The sequence below is a fragment of the Lonchura striata genome, chromosome 1, assembly GCF_050655825.1.
Source record: "Lonchura striata isolate lonStrDom1 chromosome 1, ASM5065582v1, whole genome shotgun sequence".
In the NCBI taxonomy this organism is placed as follows: domain Eukaryota; kingdom Metazoa; phylum Chordata; class Aves; order Passeriformes; family Estrildidae; genus Lonchura; species Lonchura striata.
The window spans coordinates 89,532,886-89,551,390 of record NC_140703.1 but is presented as its reverse complement, the minus strand read 5'-3'; the positions used below and the strand labels follow the sequence as shown (position 1 = coordinate 89,551,390).

General features: G+C 38.6%; 1 protein-coding gene across 5 annotated transcripts in view; it reads right to left on the bottom strand.

Annotated features, from left to right (window-relative positions):
- The window catches only part of IL1RL1 (interleukin 1 receptor like 1), a 37,787-nt gene that overhangs the window by 9,192 nt on the left and 10,090 nt on the right, over positions 1-18,505 (bottom strand). The window contains exons 2-14 of one of the 5 annotated variants that reach the window (XM_085583035.1): positions 14,853-15,122; positions 13,533-14,729; positions 13,050-13,093; positions 12,323-12,431; positions 9,702-9,904; positions 9,480-9,569; positions 8,573-8,648; positions 6,185-6,386; positions 5,742-5,910; positions 5,499-5,661; positions 3,333-3,401; positions 2,205-2,337; positions 1,955-2,112 (exon numbers count right to left, since the gene is read on the bottom strand). In XM_085583035.1, the coding sequence (XP_085439161.1) occupies positions 1,955-2,112; positions 2,205-2,337; positions 3,333-3,401; positions 5,499-5,661; positions 5,742-5,910; positions 6,185-6,386; positions 8,573-8,648; positions 9,480-9,482 (973 nt within the window). In that variant the 5' untranslated portion in view covers positions 9,483-9,569; positions 9,702-9,904; positions 12,323-12,431; ... (1 more) ...; positions 13,533-14,729; positions 14,853-15,122. The other 4 variants (XM_085583051.1, XM_021538756.3, XM_085583061.1 and 1 more) reach the window with 4 other exon arrangements.

The window sequence follows — 18,505 nt, the reverse complement described above, 5'->3', positions numbered from 1 at the left end:
AGTTTTCTTTCCCTTTGTTACTAAGTTTGGACCTGCTCTGCTCTGTTCCGGATTGCATCTCACAGCATTTACCTGGGAAGGTGCATTTTCATGGGGTTGTTGGCATTGTGCCAGCATCAAACCATGACAAAGAGGCATTGCTTTAGCATAAATGTTGCTGAGCTGTGTGAGGACTGAGTGAAGAAGACTAAAGCAGAGCCCAGCCACTTCTGGACATAGCATTGCTGACAGCAGCAGTGCTGAGGAGCAGAGGCAGACACCTTGTCAACAGCAGCAAGAAGGACAAGAACATAAAAAAGGTAGCAGTGAAAGCATGGTCACGGACAAGAGCTTTCATGATCATTTACTGAAGACCTATGAATAAAAAACAAGATTTGTCCATAACAGAAATGAGGCTCAATGACTCATGGGATGAATACAGGATATGCTATATGTTTTTCTTCATCTAGTCTGTAATATGGGGTCAACAAGGGACTGGCATTAATAAACTAGTGAGCAGAAACTGTTGCTCAGTTTCCTTCCCTCTCATTCCAAGCATACTCCCACAATCAGGTAGTTCAGTGCAGAGCTGGTGTGCTTCCAGCTTCCTGAGTGAAGCTGCACTCAAACTCACCTATCCAACCAAAACATCTCCTGCCATCTTCCTGCTGAGTGCTATTCTGCTGTTACAATTCTCCTACATCTCTTCTAGTCTAGGCTGCAGCAAGGAAATTTGTCTAGGTTTTGAATCCATGATCCTGTGGAAAGTCATGAGCAGCCAAGAATACAGCAGGACATGGGTCTGTGCAAACCCTGTGATCACAGTACACTTGATTTTACTCTTCCCACCGCTCTTTTATAAAAAACCAATCCCTGTTAAAGATCTTGACATTTACTTTCAAAGTCCTCGAGAAAAGAGAGTAGTTTTAGATTACATATTAGGAAGAAATTCTTTCCTGTGAGGGTGATGAGGCACTGGAGCAGGTTGCCCAGAGAAGCTGTGGATGCCCCATCCCTGTAAGTGTTCAAGGCCAGGTTGGATGGAGCTTTGAGCAACTTAGTCTAGTGAAAGGTGTTGCTGCCCTTGGCAGAGGGTTTGGAACTAAATGATCTTTAAGGTTCCTTCTAACACAAACCATTCTATGATGCCATGATTCTTCATGGTTTAGCATATCTGAAGGGATGAAAAAGGATACAATTGATCACAGCTACTTCTTGAGCCTTCACAGACAAAATAGCATTTTCTGCCATAGGAATCTGATTCAGAGGTGTTGGCAATAGTGCTTAGGGATCTGACTATCCCTATTAAAAAAAAAAAAATCCTCTATGAACTAAGGACTGTCCCTATCCCCATCATTTACTGTCCTGGATTTTCCTTCTCTTTCAAGTACTACTAGAACCAGGAATTTTAAAACAAAACCAAGGCATAACCTCTGATAGTTACTCACACCTCTGTGTGGCACAGAGGGAACATAGTGACACTCAGAGAAGATAAAGATTTTGCAGAGGTGATTTGTGCAACATTCAGTCCAAAAAGGGCACTACAGTTGATGCAGTATAATAAGGAAGGCAAACAATCTGGCAAACCAGCAGCTCAAACACTTGTATTTAAAGTTTGCCTGTTTTCTACCACAGAAAACTATTGTCTAGAGAAAATAGTTTGGTTTGATTTGTCACAGTGGAAAAATATCTTAGAAATAGGATATTCTTGTCACACAGCTGAAACAGACACGCTCTGTATTTCAACTCTTGCTGACACTGTTTGAATAATGTCCCCCTCTCTCCCCAGCCCCAAGGACAAGGACTCGGCCATGAGAATTTTACAACTGGCTGGAACATGTAGGGAAGAAGCAGGCTGGTTTTGCTTCTTATTAACTGAAACTCTTTTATTATCTGAAACAAATAATAAAATAAACTCACCAACATATTTCAAGGTAAGTGCAAATTGTAAAGAATCAAAATTTAAAAATCCTACCCTTATCTTGCACTTTGAGTTGTAATGTCACCGTGACTCTTGTGTTGTACATTATGTTCAGTGCTATACATGTGAAATTTGACTGCAGATCCTCCTTTTTTACTTCAGTAATATTCAAAATGCTCTCTTCATAGTATACTTGCGCATGTCCATCAAAACTAATATAAAGAGAAAGAGATGGTACCATTGGTTTTAATGGCTAGGCACAGTTTGCATAGAAGAAAGATTATTCTATGTTATGTCCACTTACAAATGAGTTTCTTCATGAAATCTTGAAAAAAAAAGGTTCTCCACTGGGATGTTATCCACATCCCATCTGACAGCAGCCAGTGGCTGTTTCTTAATCCCCAGGCGAGCCTGACATCTCAGAGACAGAGAAGCACCTAATCAAGATACAGAGATGTAAAAATTCCTTGATGAAAAACAAAGTTGTATTCTCCTCATAACATCTCTCTCTACAAATCTTCATACAACTTGTGAGTTTCATCACAATTTTGACATATATTTCTGAACTACTCCTGACAAAATGATACTTAGAAGAGACAAAAAGAATTATTAACAGGAAATTTTCATCAAACAATCTAATAACACACCAAGGATTACAAAAGGAATTACTTATATTTGTTATGATGGCGGCAATGTACCCTTTACTTGTGATGCTTGACACATATAATCAGCTAGTGAAGAACATAGAATGGATATGATGGTTGACACACAAATGTACAAAGAAATAGTCTAATTAAATTTCAGTATATATTATTTTGCATAAGACTTGTGTGCAGCCTTATCCTCGGATTTTATTCAAGCTGGACAAAAGTAAAGTAAGCCAGTCCAAGCAAAACTGAAACAGGAAAATATTTTTATTAAATATATCCCATTAGGAAATATTTAATCCAAAGTAGGGGTCACCACTGCACTGAAAGAAAGCATCATTCAAACATGTTAAATTGTTTCCATGTAAGTCTGAATCTAAGCAGGTCTTAGATAAGATTATTAAATCTTATGGTTAGATCATGATTTGGTATTAGGGAGCATGGAGAAATCCCTTCATTTTTGCAAACAAGAGACAATACAACCAGTACAGCAATTGGGTTTCAAATGTAAAGTGAATTTTCTCTGTGTAACACTGCCACAGTGATAGGCAGAGACCACTGTGCACTAGGCACTGACCATCTTACTAGAGGAAGCTTGTTCTTGAGCATCTAATTTCTGAACAACTGGGGAAAGAGGAATAAAAGAACGTGAATGTCAGTCAACTAAATCTGGTAAATGGTGCAAAACTGTGACAAAAAGTTTCACTATTACATCTTGAAAATACCCATGTTTACTGTACCATTACAAAATGTTAATTTAAAAACAAATTAAAATTTGTACTCACCAAGCTCTGTCTCTACTACATCGTTATTCTTTGGAAATATGATTTGAGGTGGTAGAGGTGAGTATTTCACTTTATAAATCAAAGAGGAAAAGAAAGCATGCATTAACAAGCTGTGAAAATGCATTTTGTAATATAAGGCTTGTAATCTGTACAATTAATATTTTATGATCACAAAAGAGAATTGCAAACTAACAGTGTTTCACATCCTGTTGGGATCATCTGGTTTTATTCCAACAACCAAATATCTCTGAGGAGTATGTATATGTTATTAGTTTCAGTATTTTCTTCCCATCTATTTAATTTTTACCTTTGTATATAGAAAGTAAGGAAAAAAAATAGGTTTTGAAGTACTGTTTTAGCTGCTGAGTGGGGGAAAAAAGCAAATGCTGTTATAGGCTTATAATTTCTCCACTGTTCTGGGGTTTTAAGAGACATTTGAAAAATTACTCATATCAATTATATTAAATAGTGAATATGTACTTTTATGCAGTATCTGAACTCCAAATATATGGCTTTCTAATCCTTTCTTCATTAAGCTTTTCCATCTCAAGGCACCTCTGTGAAACATGTATTTCCCAAAAAATTCTCTAGGAACACATTTCGGTTCCTGTTTCCCAGACTGACTGGATATGATAAAATAGAAGTCAGAAGAAAGCCAGTAGCTTCCCAGCTATCTGACTATGCTAAGTTCTTAGCTGCCAGCAGTCAGAGGCAGAAACTCCTCTGGATCAGTATGGATCTGCAAGGCAACAGGAATATATATCATAATTCTCTAATACTAACAAAACAGAACAGCTCCAGTTGTCAGCATACCAATTTTAAGGTCTGATAAAAACTCAAAGTTGACATTAAGTACTTGGAATTTAGCAAAACCTGGAGCAGACATGCCAGACCCAGCCCAGATTTCACAGTTATGTTGTGATGTCTTCTTTCTGCAATTATTTTAAAAGGAATTTAGATGATCTTCAAGATCTGTCTGGATGTAACAAAGGCCTTGTAAATTTGAATGCCTTGGGCCAAATAAAACCCAGAAATTTTTGTTGTAACCCAAGAAGTACATTCAAACAAAAATTGTTAGGCAGAGAAGTATCATGGAAAGCATGATTGTGATCATGTAGAGCAACAGGTAGAAAAGGAGGAAAAGCACATTTCCCAGCTGCTGAACTAGGTCTCTGCTCAATCTGTCCTGCTCAGAATAATCAGAATGAGCTCTGTTACTGAGATCTGAGCATGGCAGCAAAAGCTGCATCCAGGGCTCCTGCATTCTTCCCACAAGATATGAACCTTCCCAAAGCAAAAAGGCCTGATATTCACTCTGCAGATGGATGCTTTTAAAAAAAACCAAACTAACTAAACAGCAACAAAACAACCACATGAGCCAAACTCAAGATGTCCACCACCCCCCGAGAAAAGGTCTTTCTGACTGTTTTTCTACTGATCTGATAGCAGAAATGAAGTTGCATTTTGAAGTTTTGCAAGTTGATGCAATCTGAAGCTGTAAATTTCTGTGTGCCGTTTCCTGAACACCATCCAAATACAAAGCTTCCTTGAGGAGAATGCATCCTAGAGGCAGCCCAAAGTCCACACATCTCAGTCATATTGGCTATGTTCAAAATCACAGACACATAGTAATGACTGAGATCCATACATTTTCTATTTATATATATATATATATATATATATATCTCGTCTTCATTTTGTCTCATTTAAGACGAATTTAAAAGTTTTTTCAGTCCTGCTATCAAATTAATGTACTAAGCTGTAGGTCCTCAACACATGACTGATCTAGTGAGCACCAGACAATCCTCATTAGCCACAGATTTTGCTGCACTCAAGAAATAGAAAGCAGAGCATTGTGGCATTCCACTGAGAAGATCCTTCATTTTGGAAATGTGCTACCAGAGAACTCTAACAACCACAGCACCCAACCAGAGTCATCAGAATCTTTTAAACAAAAAACTGAATGAGAACAGAGCAGACTACCCCATCTTGCTCTGTGTGGGTGACCAGCCACAAAATTAATCTAATAAAGCTGATGTAAATCTTAACTATGATAAAACAAACCAACCAAAACACTTTCTCTTTTTAATGTACAAAAGGAGTTTCCTTTGCTCTAAGTTGACATTAGTCTTTTAATCTTAGCAAGATACAGAATTACTGTCTTACCCCCACTTACGAAAATTCTTGTTGCTGATACATTAAACATATTTCCTTTATGGGTATAAATAAAGTGACATGTATAATAACCATCATCCTCCCTTCTTGGATTCTCAATATAAATATATTTCTCTTTTTTGAAGTATCTCTGTCCCTGAAGAGGTTTGCAGTCCTGGAAAAGAAAAATGTGTTTGGTTGCAAAGAGCTTTTTAGTATTCTGACCTACACTGGCACTATCAGGGTTTTATTTACCTTATACCACTGGACAATAGTAGCATTCTTATAGTTATCAATGGTAGGACAAACAATTTTTCCTCTTCCAGTGTCATTTGGGTAACGAATCGGACTTTGGAAACATTCTCCTGGCTTGTATGAATGCACTTGCACACTCACGTTGTATGACTTTGTGCGATTACTTGAACTTTCAAAATGGAATAAGGTATGTCAGTCAGTAATTGTATTTTTACATGGAATATATCAATGCTTATAACAAATGTGTGTCATTCTATAAACATGTGGATGATTATTATATTTCAGTTGTAGCTTGGTTTTAATGATCTGCCATAAAAATAGCAATTGCAGGCTGAAAACTTATGGAAAAAAAGTCATCATGTCCAAAAATTAAAATTAGAATATATTATCAAAATATATATTCTTGCCAGTCTTACATCTTCCACTTTCCATGTGGCACTTACAAATGTGTTACACAAGTGTAGTTTCCAGAATCCTCTCTAGAAGTTGGCAGAAACCAAAGAAATTTATCTATGGAAAATACTCGTGATCCCTCCTCTTCCGCAGGAATTATTTTGAGAGTATCCGTGTGATACCAGGTGATTTTCACAGGTGAATTCCACTTGGGACATTTTATAACTAAAGCCTCACCTTCCACAGGATCAACTGCAAAAGAACAAAAGATTAAATTCTCAGATAAATTAAAATTTTGTCTGCTGAGACAGAGAACTTGGCATTCTGACAGAGATCAGTAGGCCCAGAGATGAAACATAGCAAGCTTATTTTCACTAGACTGTTTTTCAATAAAGATTTTGTTTACCTTGAGTTATTAAGCAATTTGTTAACAAAAACAGTAACTAACATGGGGGGCACAAACAAACAAACAAACAAACAAATCTTGAGGTTCGAAGTGGGCATACAGTAAAAAACAAGAGGATTTAATTGAAAAATAGTGATTTCTTACAATGATCTTATTATGTAAATCTTTGCCTAAAATACTGCTTTTAATCAAAAAATTAATTAAAACAAAGAAAAATGCTGGCTTTAATGTAGTTATCTTTCCTTACTTCAGTGTAATGAATATTTATTTATGCAATAGGTATGTGCTTTTTTCCTGCCTTTTTAATACAGAGAAATGAAATTGATATTTTTTTTTGGAAGAAAAAAAATCACAGAAGAAGGAAGTCTGTAGATTAGATCCTTAGGAAATATAAAATAAAACCACAAAAAAACAGCTTATCTCTGAAGTTCATAAAAATGGGGTGGGGAAAAATGAAAGCAATGTGATAGCCTGAAAGGAAGAATCCGATGAGAAAGTGAGAAGGTGAAAAGATACAGAAACAACTAAAAAAAATAAGAAGCTTAGAAAAATAAACTACATGTGCTCACACATAAGAAAATCTGGGAGTAAGACACTAAACTTTTTTTTTTTTTTAGCTGAGTATACTTCTGCTTTTGGGTACTGAAATTGGCCCAGAGAAACTAGAATCAAGCAATTTTGACAAATACTTAAGTGCTCAGGTACCTGAATATTGTACTGGCCACTGAAAACAAACATTAATCTGAAAGTTAAATTGCATTCTAAGAAGAAAAAGATGGGAGTATGAGCAAGGATGGTGACAGAACAAAGAGTGGTTTTTTTCATGCCTTTTTAATACAGAGAAATGAAACTGATTGAGATAGATTGGCAGAGGAGCTGCAGTAGGTAAGGGAGTGTGAAAATGAGAGTAGATAACCAAACAGCTAACCAAAACAGACAGTGCCTATCAGAAATTACACTTCCCAGTGGTGGCTTTAGACATGTAGGTGTACAAATCAGGAGTTGAGAGCCCCTACATGATGAACACTTCTGCCCTGGTTCTTTCTAAAGAAGTGGTCAATCTCCACTGATATTGTCATTTTGCTTATTAATTTGGGGCTCCTAAATTAGCCAAGTATGAGTATGAGTAACCCCAACCACATCATTTAACAGTTTTCCCACACACAAGTCTTGCAAAGACACTGGGACATATCAAGGGGGTCAGAAAAGGCAACATTGCTCCATCAAAGATGGAACACATTGAAAATACAGATTTCTTCAATGAAAAATAGTGTGGAGAGAGAAGACATTGAAAAAGAAAAGCCTCATCTAAACTCAATGACATCTGTGAAAATCATCTCAGCAAATTCTTCAGCAGAATTTGGCATCTTAAATCTAATTTGCTTGAACTTTAGCATTCCTATTGTAAAATTGAGAATATGAAGAAATATTTAGAGATCATATCTTAGAGAATTTTTCAGACAAATAAGCATCTCAGCTCGAGAATAGAAGTACGTGAGTGCTGTGCAACACTGTGTCACTGCTCAGCATTTAATGGCTGAGTCAGTAGAGCTGGCCCATCAGAAATAGTTTACCGCTCTGGACATTCTCCCTGTGCAGGGAAAAATTATTGTTACACCCCCAAATCCAGGACATTAAAGAGCATTTCTGTAGAGGACAGCACCCATTTACAGCCCTGATTCAGCAGGGTGCATATGCATACACGCTACTCAGTGCAGTTAAAACATGCTCTTGGAGTTTGTGCCCAGCTGGGACCTGGAGCACCAGCTACTCTCAAATTCTTTCAAGACCCTTTTCTTTCTGCTTGCAGAGGTGTCAAGTGGCAGACGTTGAACCTAGTCTTGCTGCCATAGAAATAGATAGTGTTTGGTGCATTTTAATATACATTAAAATCTAGATTTTAAGTTATGATTTCTGGCTTGAGGTGAACTCTCTATCTTTAGGCTTAAAAATAAAACCACCAATTTGGAAACAGCCTTCAGATGTGTACAGAACAAATCTTATCAGAAAGTATTTTTAAAACATGACTTACATGTTTCAGATGTCATGGAAACCGAGAGGAAGGTAGACAGGAGGATCAAATCTATATGCCCCATCATATTTCTAAACTAAGAAGAAAAACATCGATATCTTAGAATATACTCTGACTGCATCAGCAATGTATCATTGTACATCAGAAAATTGAAGAGAAAATGTTATCATGCAGTGATAAACTGTATCATGTGAGCTGTTCTGTAAAGTGTGTGTACCTAGCAGCAGTTTTGCAGCTTTGAGGTGATGTTATTTGTTCTATCATAATTGAAACTATAGTTATGACTTAGTTTAGTGGGAGTCAGGGAATTACTCTCTCATGATGCTCCTCAGGCAGAAGCCTCTTTCATCTTGCTTGCTTTTTTTTTTAAAGGAAGATAAATGTACATTGGCATTCTCTTCACAGTCAAGTGCAGAGAAACTGTTCCCCAGCTTGGAAAAGGACAGATCCTGGGTTTGAAAATGTACACCCTGGTTTTGAATTAAGGTTACATCCAATCAATTGTTTAGATGCAAAATACTTTTTACATGTATTTTTATGAAAGAGGAGCTCTCTTCAGTGACAGCTTCTCTAAGTAAGTGTTAGGCATTAAGATCAAAACCAGGTGAGTGTCATAAACAATTCTAAGCTGAAGGAGAACTGAAGAAATGAACTGGAAAGGTAGGTAAAGGAGCATAATATTGTACTTAGCTAACAGCAGCAGGGCAGGTCCTGTATCCCACTGATGTTTTTACTTGTGTCTGATACGCACCAGCTGTAATTGATACCACATGGTGTGGCTCAAGAACTCTCCAGCAAACCCCTGTATTTAAAAAACCTGACCATTTGATCAGGGGCATTAAGATGACCTAATCCAGGAATATCTCAGGAGACAGCAGGCATGCAATCCTGTATGCATCCTACTTACCATGACAAAGCCTTGAATGCAGTTCTTCACTGCAGATCACAGAGCAGTGGGTTCTTCTGGTGTGTGTGAGTAAGCAGCAGTCACAGAGTCCTACAGAAAATAGACAAGTTGTTTTCAAGAGAAAATAAGTCAGAAAGGAAATATAATTTATCTTAAAGATAGTGAGCACAAGGGGAGTAGTAAAAACAGGCAAGAAATGTTAAGTACTGTCGTCACACTTACTGCAAGGAATTTTTATTTCAGTGCCAAAAACTTCCAGACTAAATAAACATTGACAAGAGTTATCAAGCTCTATGTTTTTGCCAAGTCTGAAATTCAGAGCAAACTCAGTTTTGAGCTTTCAGAAATATTATCAGCTTTGTATTGATATGGAAAGTTTCTTCTTTTAGAAGGTTTAATAATATCCAGAGGGTTATTCTTAATCTCTGAAAAAACAATAACAAAACAGTGTTAGAAGAGAAAAGTGTGAGAATTTCATTGTAGGTATATCCACATTTCATTGCGGGGATATTCACAAATCATAGGAAAAATGAGGTTTAGACCAAAAAATGCAGCATCTCAGCGTTAATGTCCCCTCAAAAACTGATGCCATGCCTTTTACAGGAAGTGAGTGACCAGTCAGGAGAAATATTATTTATGAGAATCTACTTGCTTTCATTATTGCTGGAGAAAAGCACCACATGTAAGTGCAAATCCACTGACTTCTTTAATTTTAAAGAAACCTTAGGCCAACTGAGGAGATTTTTAGAGGGTACCTTTCAACACTAACATCAAGAGTTTTGCCCTGGAAGGAATGAACAAGGTGGTCCAGAACAGGGGTTATGAGTGACCTAGGACTGGACAGACCCTTAGGAGAAAAAGACATGTCACAAAATGGCACAATGAAATTCACAACATCAGCACAGCAAAGCATTCAGCTTTGTTCATCATTTAGAGCATGAGGCTTGTTCCTAGAATCATTTCTAACACTATCAGGGATTAAAAATATACAGAATATACCTTCTCTACTGGGAGGCTTTTTATTGCCGAAGTCTTTGGTTTTGTTCCAACAACTTATTTGCCCCTGACAAGGTCTGCCAGCAGTTATATTAACCGCCCTTTTATTTTTTAGAGCTATCTTGTTTAAGTGAGTGATACTTCAGCAAGATGACAAAAACTAAACTGATTGATTTTTAAAGAAAAATAATTTCATAGACTAAGTCTGGAGTCTTTCTAAAATGAGGGGGTTTTCTCATTTGATATTTTATTTGTAAGAGTTTATTAGGAATTTAGCCACAAGTAATACCACTGTTGGAAACTCTGGCAAGTCCCTTATTGCCAGTGCTATTGCAGCCCTAGAAATGGAAGGCTGGTGATTATCAGAAAGTAGCAAGGAGATGTGCTTTCACCATTTTTAAGATACAGCTTTGTCCAGGAAGGGAGACAGCCAATTACTTGCCCTCACCAACTTTTCTAACAAGTGCCAGAATTATTCAGGAGTAAGAAATTCATAATTTCCTATCTCCATACTTGCCAGTTGTTGCAGTTAGCCTTCTGTTTACTGAAAAAATATATCTGACAGACCTTACACATACTGGGCTACCAGCCTGCACCAAAAGAATGCAGAATATTTAAGCTGAGATGCTTCCCACAAATTTGATGATTGCTTTATTGAATTTCCCTCCATTTTTAAGTTGCTGTGTACCACCAGCAGTTCAAGTAGGGTACGGGTGATGTGTGTGTGAATATGTACAATATAGAGGGCTCTAATAAAAGAGGAATATTCCCTGAAAATTCAAAGAGCTCATGCAATTAAAGAAGCAACATGGTTCTGTTTGAATTTTCTGAAGTCAGCAGTAAACACCAAACTACCTCAATATGAACTCAAACAGAGGTTGCAGGTATAGACAGAAAACAGCAAGAGAAGGACAGGCTCTGCAGTGCCTTACAGCTCCTTCCTATAGCTACACATGGCAGGAGTGTAAGCCTAAGCTCTGTAAACAAGAACTTCAGTGTGGTGCTGAAAAAGCACTAGATCCAAAATTTGGGACAATTAGCTGAGTAGGTCAAAGCCTAATTCCTAATGATCCAAAGGAAGGTGAGAGAAGGGGGAACCCACTGTGTATATTGCAGAAGCAGTGGTCCTTGGGGCTTAACTCCTTACTTCTCTGAAGGCAACTGTGTTAAAAACATATTTCTGCTTTTCTTTCCAAAATTCTATTTTCCAACAAGATGTTTATAATACTGTTTATATAAGTGACAAAATTACCTAGCATACTAACAAAACCTGGAAATAGTATTGCAATTTCTACCCAAAAAACTTAACAGACTTTACAATGTAAGTATACCACAAAAGAGCAGGCTTGTGAATTTTTTTTTACAGATATATACATCCATACACCTTTTGGAAGTGATTTTCATTCTTCTATCAAACCAGAAAATGCATTCTGACTAAAAATGTCCTGTTAAAATTGCAACAGCAAAACTCAACTTCCCAAACCTAGCATTCACAAGAGTTAACAATTACACGTTACAGGTGTTAAGTATAAAATTTAGGAATTTCAGCATTAAAGCATAGCACTTCTAGAATTGACACACGCATTATTCTTAAAAAATATTTTTAAACAAAAAATACATAAATATGCTAAACTCTGGAAAATCAATTGTGGAGTGAAGCTTTTTACTAATTAGTCAAATTAGTAAAAATATATACAAGGAAACTGATGGCAAAATCCATTTCTAAATACACTTCACTACAAGGTAAATTTTTATGTTAGTCACGACACTATTTGAACTGAAATAAACTTTCTTATAAAATACTTCTATTATTTCTGGTTAAATGACAATATAAAAATTTGACCTACCATATGGAAAAATCAAAAAGAATACAAGTGGCTTGTTCTCTGTCGATGTGTCTTATCTTGTACCAGATATTACTGTGAGCTCCTTTTATCTGGCTTCAGCAGTTCCTATCTGTAGCAACAAGATACACAGCTTAATTCTGAGACACCTCCCACTCAACAGAGCAAAACATGCAAATTACTGTAGCAATTTACTTTAAGTACCTATAACAGCATCTTATAGTTCTAATTAATCAGATACTTTTACCACTAGCACAGGTTTTCCTTTATTGCAAATTATTTCTTTTTAGCAAAGTTATAGTAAAATAAATCTGCTGGCTGGGGAGCACAGAGAGGAGACATTCAGATGGCAGAAGGCACTTTGAAACAGATTCTGCTTGAAAACAAGTAACAGCTTTGCGTGGTCTAGTCCAGCAGCAGCTCCCCGAGAACAGCTTGAAAAGTCTCTGGAGAGTCAGGAACAGTTTTTAATGCAGGAAACTGTTTCACTGAAGCTAAGCTGATCGAAGAAGATGCTGAAAAAACAGTTATCTGCACCAAGATCTAAATTAAGTCTGTGATGGAAATATTTTATCCTATGGTCATTCAAACATTTGTTTCCCTTCCCTGGCAGTGTTGTGAATTCTATCTGTTCCTGCCAGTGTTCCTGGGACTCTACTGTCAGCATGCAACAACTCCACATCAATACACAAAGATATACCAATTTTGTGCCAGTGTGCAAAAACCTTACCTATATCACACCCATGGTCTCCCCAGCTCTTGGTATTATATTTCCTTTGAAGTGATCCGTGGGGTTGTAATTACCATGTGACATAAAAAAAAAAAAAAAAAAAAAAAAAAAAAAAAAAAAAGGAGCTAAAAAAATAAGCAGACCAACCTGCAACAATGAAATCTCAAAATGTTTTGGTCAAACAGTTCAGACTTCTACCTTCGAAAGCTCACAAATTACTCCCTGCTCAAGTTTGTGAGGTTTCATCAGAATCAAGGTCTTTCTCATTTCCTGGTGTAAGACACTTTGGTGAAAATTCTGGAGTAACCATCTGCATTCAGTGGTTGGTTCAATATCCTCTAACCACAACAAGTCATTTTCATCTAGGAAAGGGTTAAATATATTCAGGTAAAGCTAACTTCATTTTTCTAGGCACATAAAAGGTTGTTCTATGACAAAGTCCACTGAAACTTAGACCAGAGGTGCTCATAGTGTTGCTCATACCTCAGAAGAGCCCTTAAACCTGTAGTCTGTTCCCAATGCCCAGCTTGTTCCCAGATCATGGTGCCGATGGGAAACAGCTCCTGGCTAAAGAGGATAGTTGTTAGCTGAACAAAAGCCATTCTGTAGCTTTCATAAGAAACTAAAATCAATGCTGAATGCTTTGCAACTTAGGGCCCATCTTCTAAAACAAAATCCTACTGATAAATTTATGGAAAAAAGAGATTACAGAAATACCTCAAGAGATTTCTTTGAGGGGTTAATTGCTCCCTTGGCAGCCTGTATGCATAGCACTACAGCAAGCAAGCGAATCATCTGTTCTTGAAGCAAAGAGATCAAGAAGTAATAGCTTTGAACAAAAGCAGGGAATAGTTAAGCATGACTGCAGAAAAATCTTTTAAAAGGTAATGTAGCGAAACACTAGAAATTTGCTGGGAAACTAGTGGAGCTGCCATTCAGTGTTAAAGAACAATTTAGTATTGGTATCACAAAGAATGCAGCTGGCCCCACAGGTCCTTACCAGTACTAGGAGTCAATGATCCAGAGATTCAACCATCAGTGATTCACTGACTGTTTTGGCACAGCACGAGTATATGAACTTAAATGTGTTGGCAAAATTATTCCTGTGAAAAATATGCAAGCTAAAGCCACACAAGATACAAAGCCTGAAAACCCAGACTGAATTAAGTTACTGACCTCTTAAGAGTTAGGAGTTCAAGCAAGAGGAAAAACAATGAGATTGAAAAAAGATAAAGTCCTGAGATAAAAAACAGAGATAAGAAAACAGAAACTCAGCACCCTCAGAGTTCACTTTGCTCCAAGAAGCAGTGCTTAGCCTAGCAGCACATTAGCCTCGCTTGCCTAATACCTGACTCTGTTAGCCAGGAAACATTTGCTGGGTACAGTTTCCGCACCTCGCCTGCAGGCTGTCAGTGGACACAGTAGGGAAACATTCAGACAGAAGTGACCTTACCAGGAATGGTTTCACTATGTGCATTTACTGAGGCCAGCCCAGGGGGCTCTGATGGAATTGGCAAACGGTGGGATGGCAGGGGACGCTGTTGTTGGGTGTGCCCACACCTGTGTCAGGTCGAATGTGTTTTGGCTGGTGGGGATCCAGCCTGCTGAGGTTGCAGTGTTCTTCCTGTTCATGTGTGACAAGGTCCGCTTCTTGTGGGTAGCAAAGGCATCTCATGTTTTCTGTAAAAGGGAAATTAGAAAGATTTTTCAAGGTTTGTAGTATTCTAATAGAGCTGGACTGTTTCCAAGGAAAAGGTTTCCCCTGGCCTTTATCATTGGTCATGCAGCCCTAGTACCACTTACATTGTGGGTGATGGAGGGGCTTGTCTCCAAATAGCTCTGATGGTTCCTTTCACTGAGAAGCTTGAGACAGTTACCCCGAGAAGACACTGTTGGTGGATACATTCTTAACCAGAGTGTATTGCTTTCGGCAAAACTTGGGAGGGTACAGAGGTGACTTCTGTGAGAAGACACCCAGAGCTGCCCCAATGTTGAACAGAACCAGTTCCATCCAGCTCCCAGAGAGACCCACGCTGGCCACAGCTGAGCTCGTCTGCAACATTGGTAGGTACTCTATGGAAACATATTTAAGAAAAGGAAAAAAACTGCTTCACAGCAACTGTGAGTAAGGGCTGAGACAACCCTGCAATGAACAAGGAAAGGAGGTGCTCCAAGTGCTGGAGCAAAGATTCCCTTTCAGACCATGGGTGTGGTAGTTGGTTTTTTACAGTTTGATTTGTTGCAATAGTTTCTCCTGAGTTGATTTGTTTAGGTATTTTCATTCTAAGTTTGCAACAGTGTGTTCCAGGTACCCTGTTCTGCTCCCCAGATGGTTTGTCCCTGAAGTTGTTTACCTCAGTTTTTCCCACCAGTTGAAATATCAATCCCCATTCCAATCTCCCTGTCTCCTTATTTGTCCCTAAAGTGATAGCCCTGTCCCCTGTCTGTCAAGAGAATGTACACCCCTTGTTCTAGAATCTTCCCTGTCCATCATCCTTGTCTCAGTAATCTCTTGGCAAGTCAAGCCTCCCCATCCTATACTTCCCATCCTATCCCCCACTGGCTAATCCTTACCCGATATTCCTCCCATGCTCTTTGGCCATTGGCCAGGAGCTGTATCCTCCCCCTGATCCTCCTCTCCTTAAAAGCAGCTGTTCTCCCCTTTAACCCTGGTCATTTGTCCCTGGATCCCCCTTGAGAATAAAGCCTCTCAGAGCCCAAACAAGCAGCCCCTCTGGCTTCCTTTGCCCCAAATCCTCGGTGCAGGGCCTTGCCTGCTCAGCTGCCGCAGGGTCTGTGTGCCTCTGTGTGCACCATCACCCAGAGATTTGGGGGCGGCCACTCCTGACATGATCCTAAAGGGTGTGGGCTAGCCAGAGAAAACCACCCTAGCAACAGGACCGTATCACATGGGGAAAGTCATGATGACACGGCTTGTCCTCCTGAAGCCCATGGAGGATGCCAGAGTGGAGCAGGTGGATGTGACCTGAAGGAAGCTGTAGTCATAGAGAATCCATGCTGGAGCAGGTTCCTGGCAGGAGCTGAGGCCACAGGGGAGCCATTTAAGAGGAGGTTTTCCAGAATGTGAGACTCACTGGGGCAGTCTGTTCCAGAGGGCTGCAGCCCCTGTAAAGACCCACACTAGAGCTGTTGGTGAAGAACTCTAACCCATGGGAAGCCCCACGCTGGAGAAGTTTGTCAAGTGTCTCATAAGAGAGGGACACCCCCTTTGCAACAGGGGAATAGTGTGAGGAGGAAGAAGGAATGCAGGAAGTTCATAACAAAATGTTATTAACTGACCACAACCCCTGTTCTCCATTCCCCCATGTCACTCAGGAGGAAGAGGTAAGACACTTGGAAGTCAAATTGAGCCTGGGAAGAAGGGAGGGGTTGGGAGAGGATGGGATTAGTTTGGGGTTTTTTCTCACCATCCTATTCTGTTAATAATTGGCAAATTAAAATAATTTCCCCAAGTTGAGTCTGATTTGCCTTTGGTGGTAATTGATAAGTCATCCACCTATCGTTTTCTCAACCTATGGATTTTTTTCAATATTTCCTTCCCCTATCCTATTGAGAGGGGAATAGAGCAGCTTGGTGGGACCATGGTGGCCAGGCAAGGTTAACTGGCATGACAGGCTCCCACACAGCAGTAAGTGAGGGCATGCATGTAGACAGCAAAGGATTAACAAGAAGAATTTAAGTTTTTTACCCTAACCATCAGGGTATTTTTATCCTACTCATCTCACTCCTTCATCCCACCAAGCCAGAAACAGTAAGTATCATATGAAGTTTTCAAATACACTGTAGATGCCAGATAATGTATTACAGTTCAGAGGATGTGAAATAGAGGTGACTATCTTGATGGAAGTAATTGGCTAAAGCAATCATATCACAGAATCATATTTGTGCTTTTTTTTATGTGGAGGGCAAATATTTCCTTCCTTTGGCTTGCACATTGATACATTACTTGATAAGCTATTTGATCACCAGCAGTTTATAAAAGATCTAACAATGCAGTTATGCTTGTCAGGCCAAGGACAGTATTCAAACAAAAACCATAATATCACTAAAAAAGCCTTTGTATCTTAAAACCAGTTTCCTTTTCTAAAGAAATTCTAAATTTCTCTGCCTCATGCCTTGCCCCAAAACGAAAGCAGCTGCACTGTCATCCCACAGGGTCTGGATACAGCAGCCAAAATGAAAACAACAGCAGCTGTTCTGAGTGTCTGAATGTCACCAGGCCACCAGCAGGATCCCCATGGGAAGACCACAAACCCTACCACAGAAAGGATCTGTGCAGCACATCTGTTGCTCTTATGGAAATTTGAAACACTTTGCTGAGGCTCCAGAATCTTCCATTCCCACAGGTGGTTCTGTCCTTAGATGCCAGAACGCCTTACAATACAGAGGTGATGATGAGTCTGAACAGACAATTATCTTTGGGCAAGAAGCCTATCCTAAGTTTATAACACAAAAGCCTATCCTAAGTTTATACACGACTCTGAAGTAATCATCATTCTTGTGTCTAAATAGCTTCAGGGATGAAACAAGATGTCCATAAGTGAAATCTTCAAAAGTTTAAGTTAAAGAGGCCAGCTCTTGGTGCAGCATCATAGACTTATTCCAGACCTCCCGGGTCCTCACAGCCAACATTCCCCTCTGAGCACATGGGAAGTTAATTTCCTTCCATGCATCACCCACTCCATTTTTCTTTGCTGTGGAAACAATTAATCAGCACATCTTTGTTGTTCCTATCTGACCTCATTCCTGAGAACAAAGAGGTTCTTTCTACACAATTTCTTAGGTAGACATATCTACAAATATGTGGAATTCTGGAAATTGTAACTTGGATGATAAGACACAATTGTTATTGATTTACACAACTAAAATGGATTTCAATTCTCTGGAAAGTTAATGAAGATAACTTGTTGACAAATTATATTGTTTATAAGGATATCTTACTAAATAGCCTCATTTGTTCCTTAATGTATATGAATTACTGGAAGTTAATGTCTTACTGGGAGAAGAGGGTCATGACATACTGACAGCATGTGAAAGCAGAGTTTCCATTATTAAAAAAAATTACGATACCACTACTTAGGAATTTTTTTTTTCTCTAGGTTATGGTCTGGGTTTTTGGAAGAACTGTTTTTCTCTTTAATATTATCTAATTGCATTTATCAGATCTGGCTGCCACTTAGAGTTTGCATTCCCTGAAAGTTTAAAGTATTTTGGAAGAAAAAACTAAGCTTCTCATAAAAATGAAATATTGCCCGAGTAATTTTTTTCTATAATAAAAAACCCAGCATATTTGTTAGTTTTTCTATAGTGGAAGCACCAGGCATCCAAACACCAAGGACTCCTCTGCTAGAGTTCAAAAATCCTTAGAACACGTAATTCTTAGAACTTAGAGCACCTGTCAAAACAGGGAGGGCTATGAACCTGAAAACTTTCTC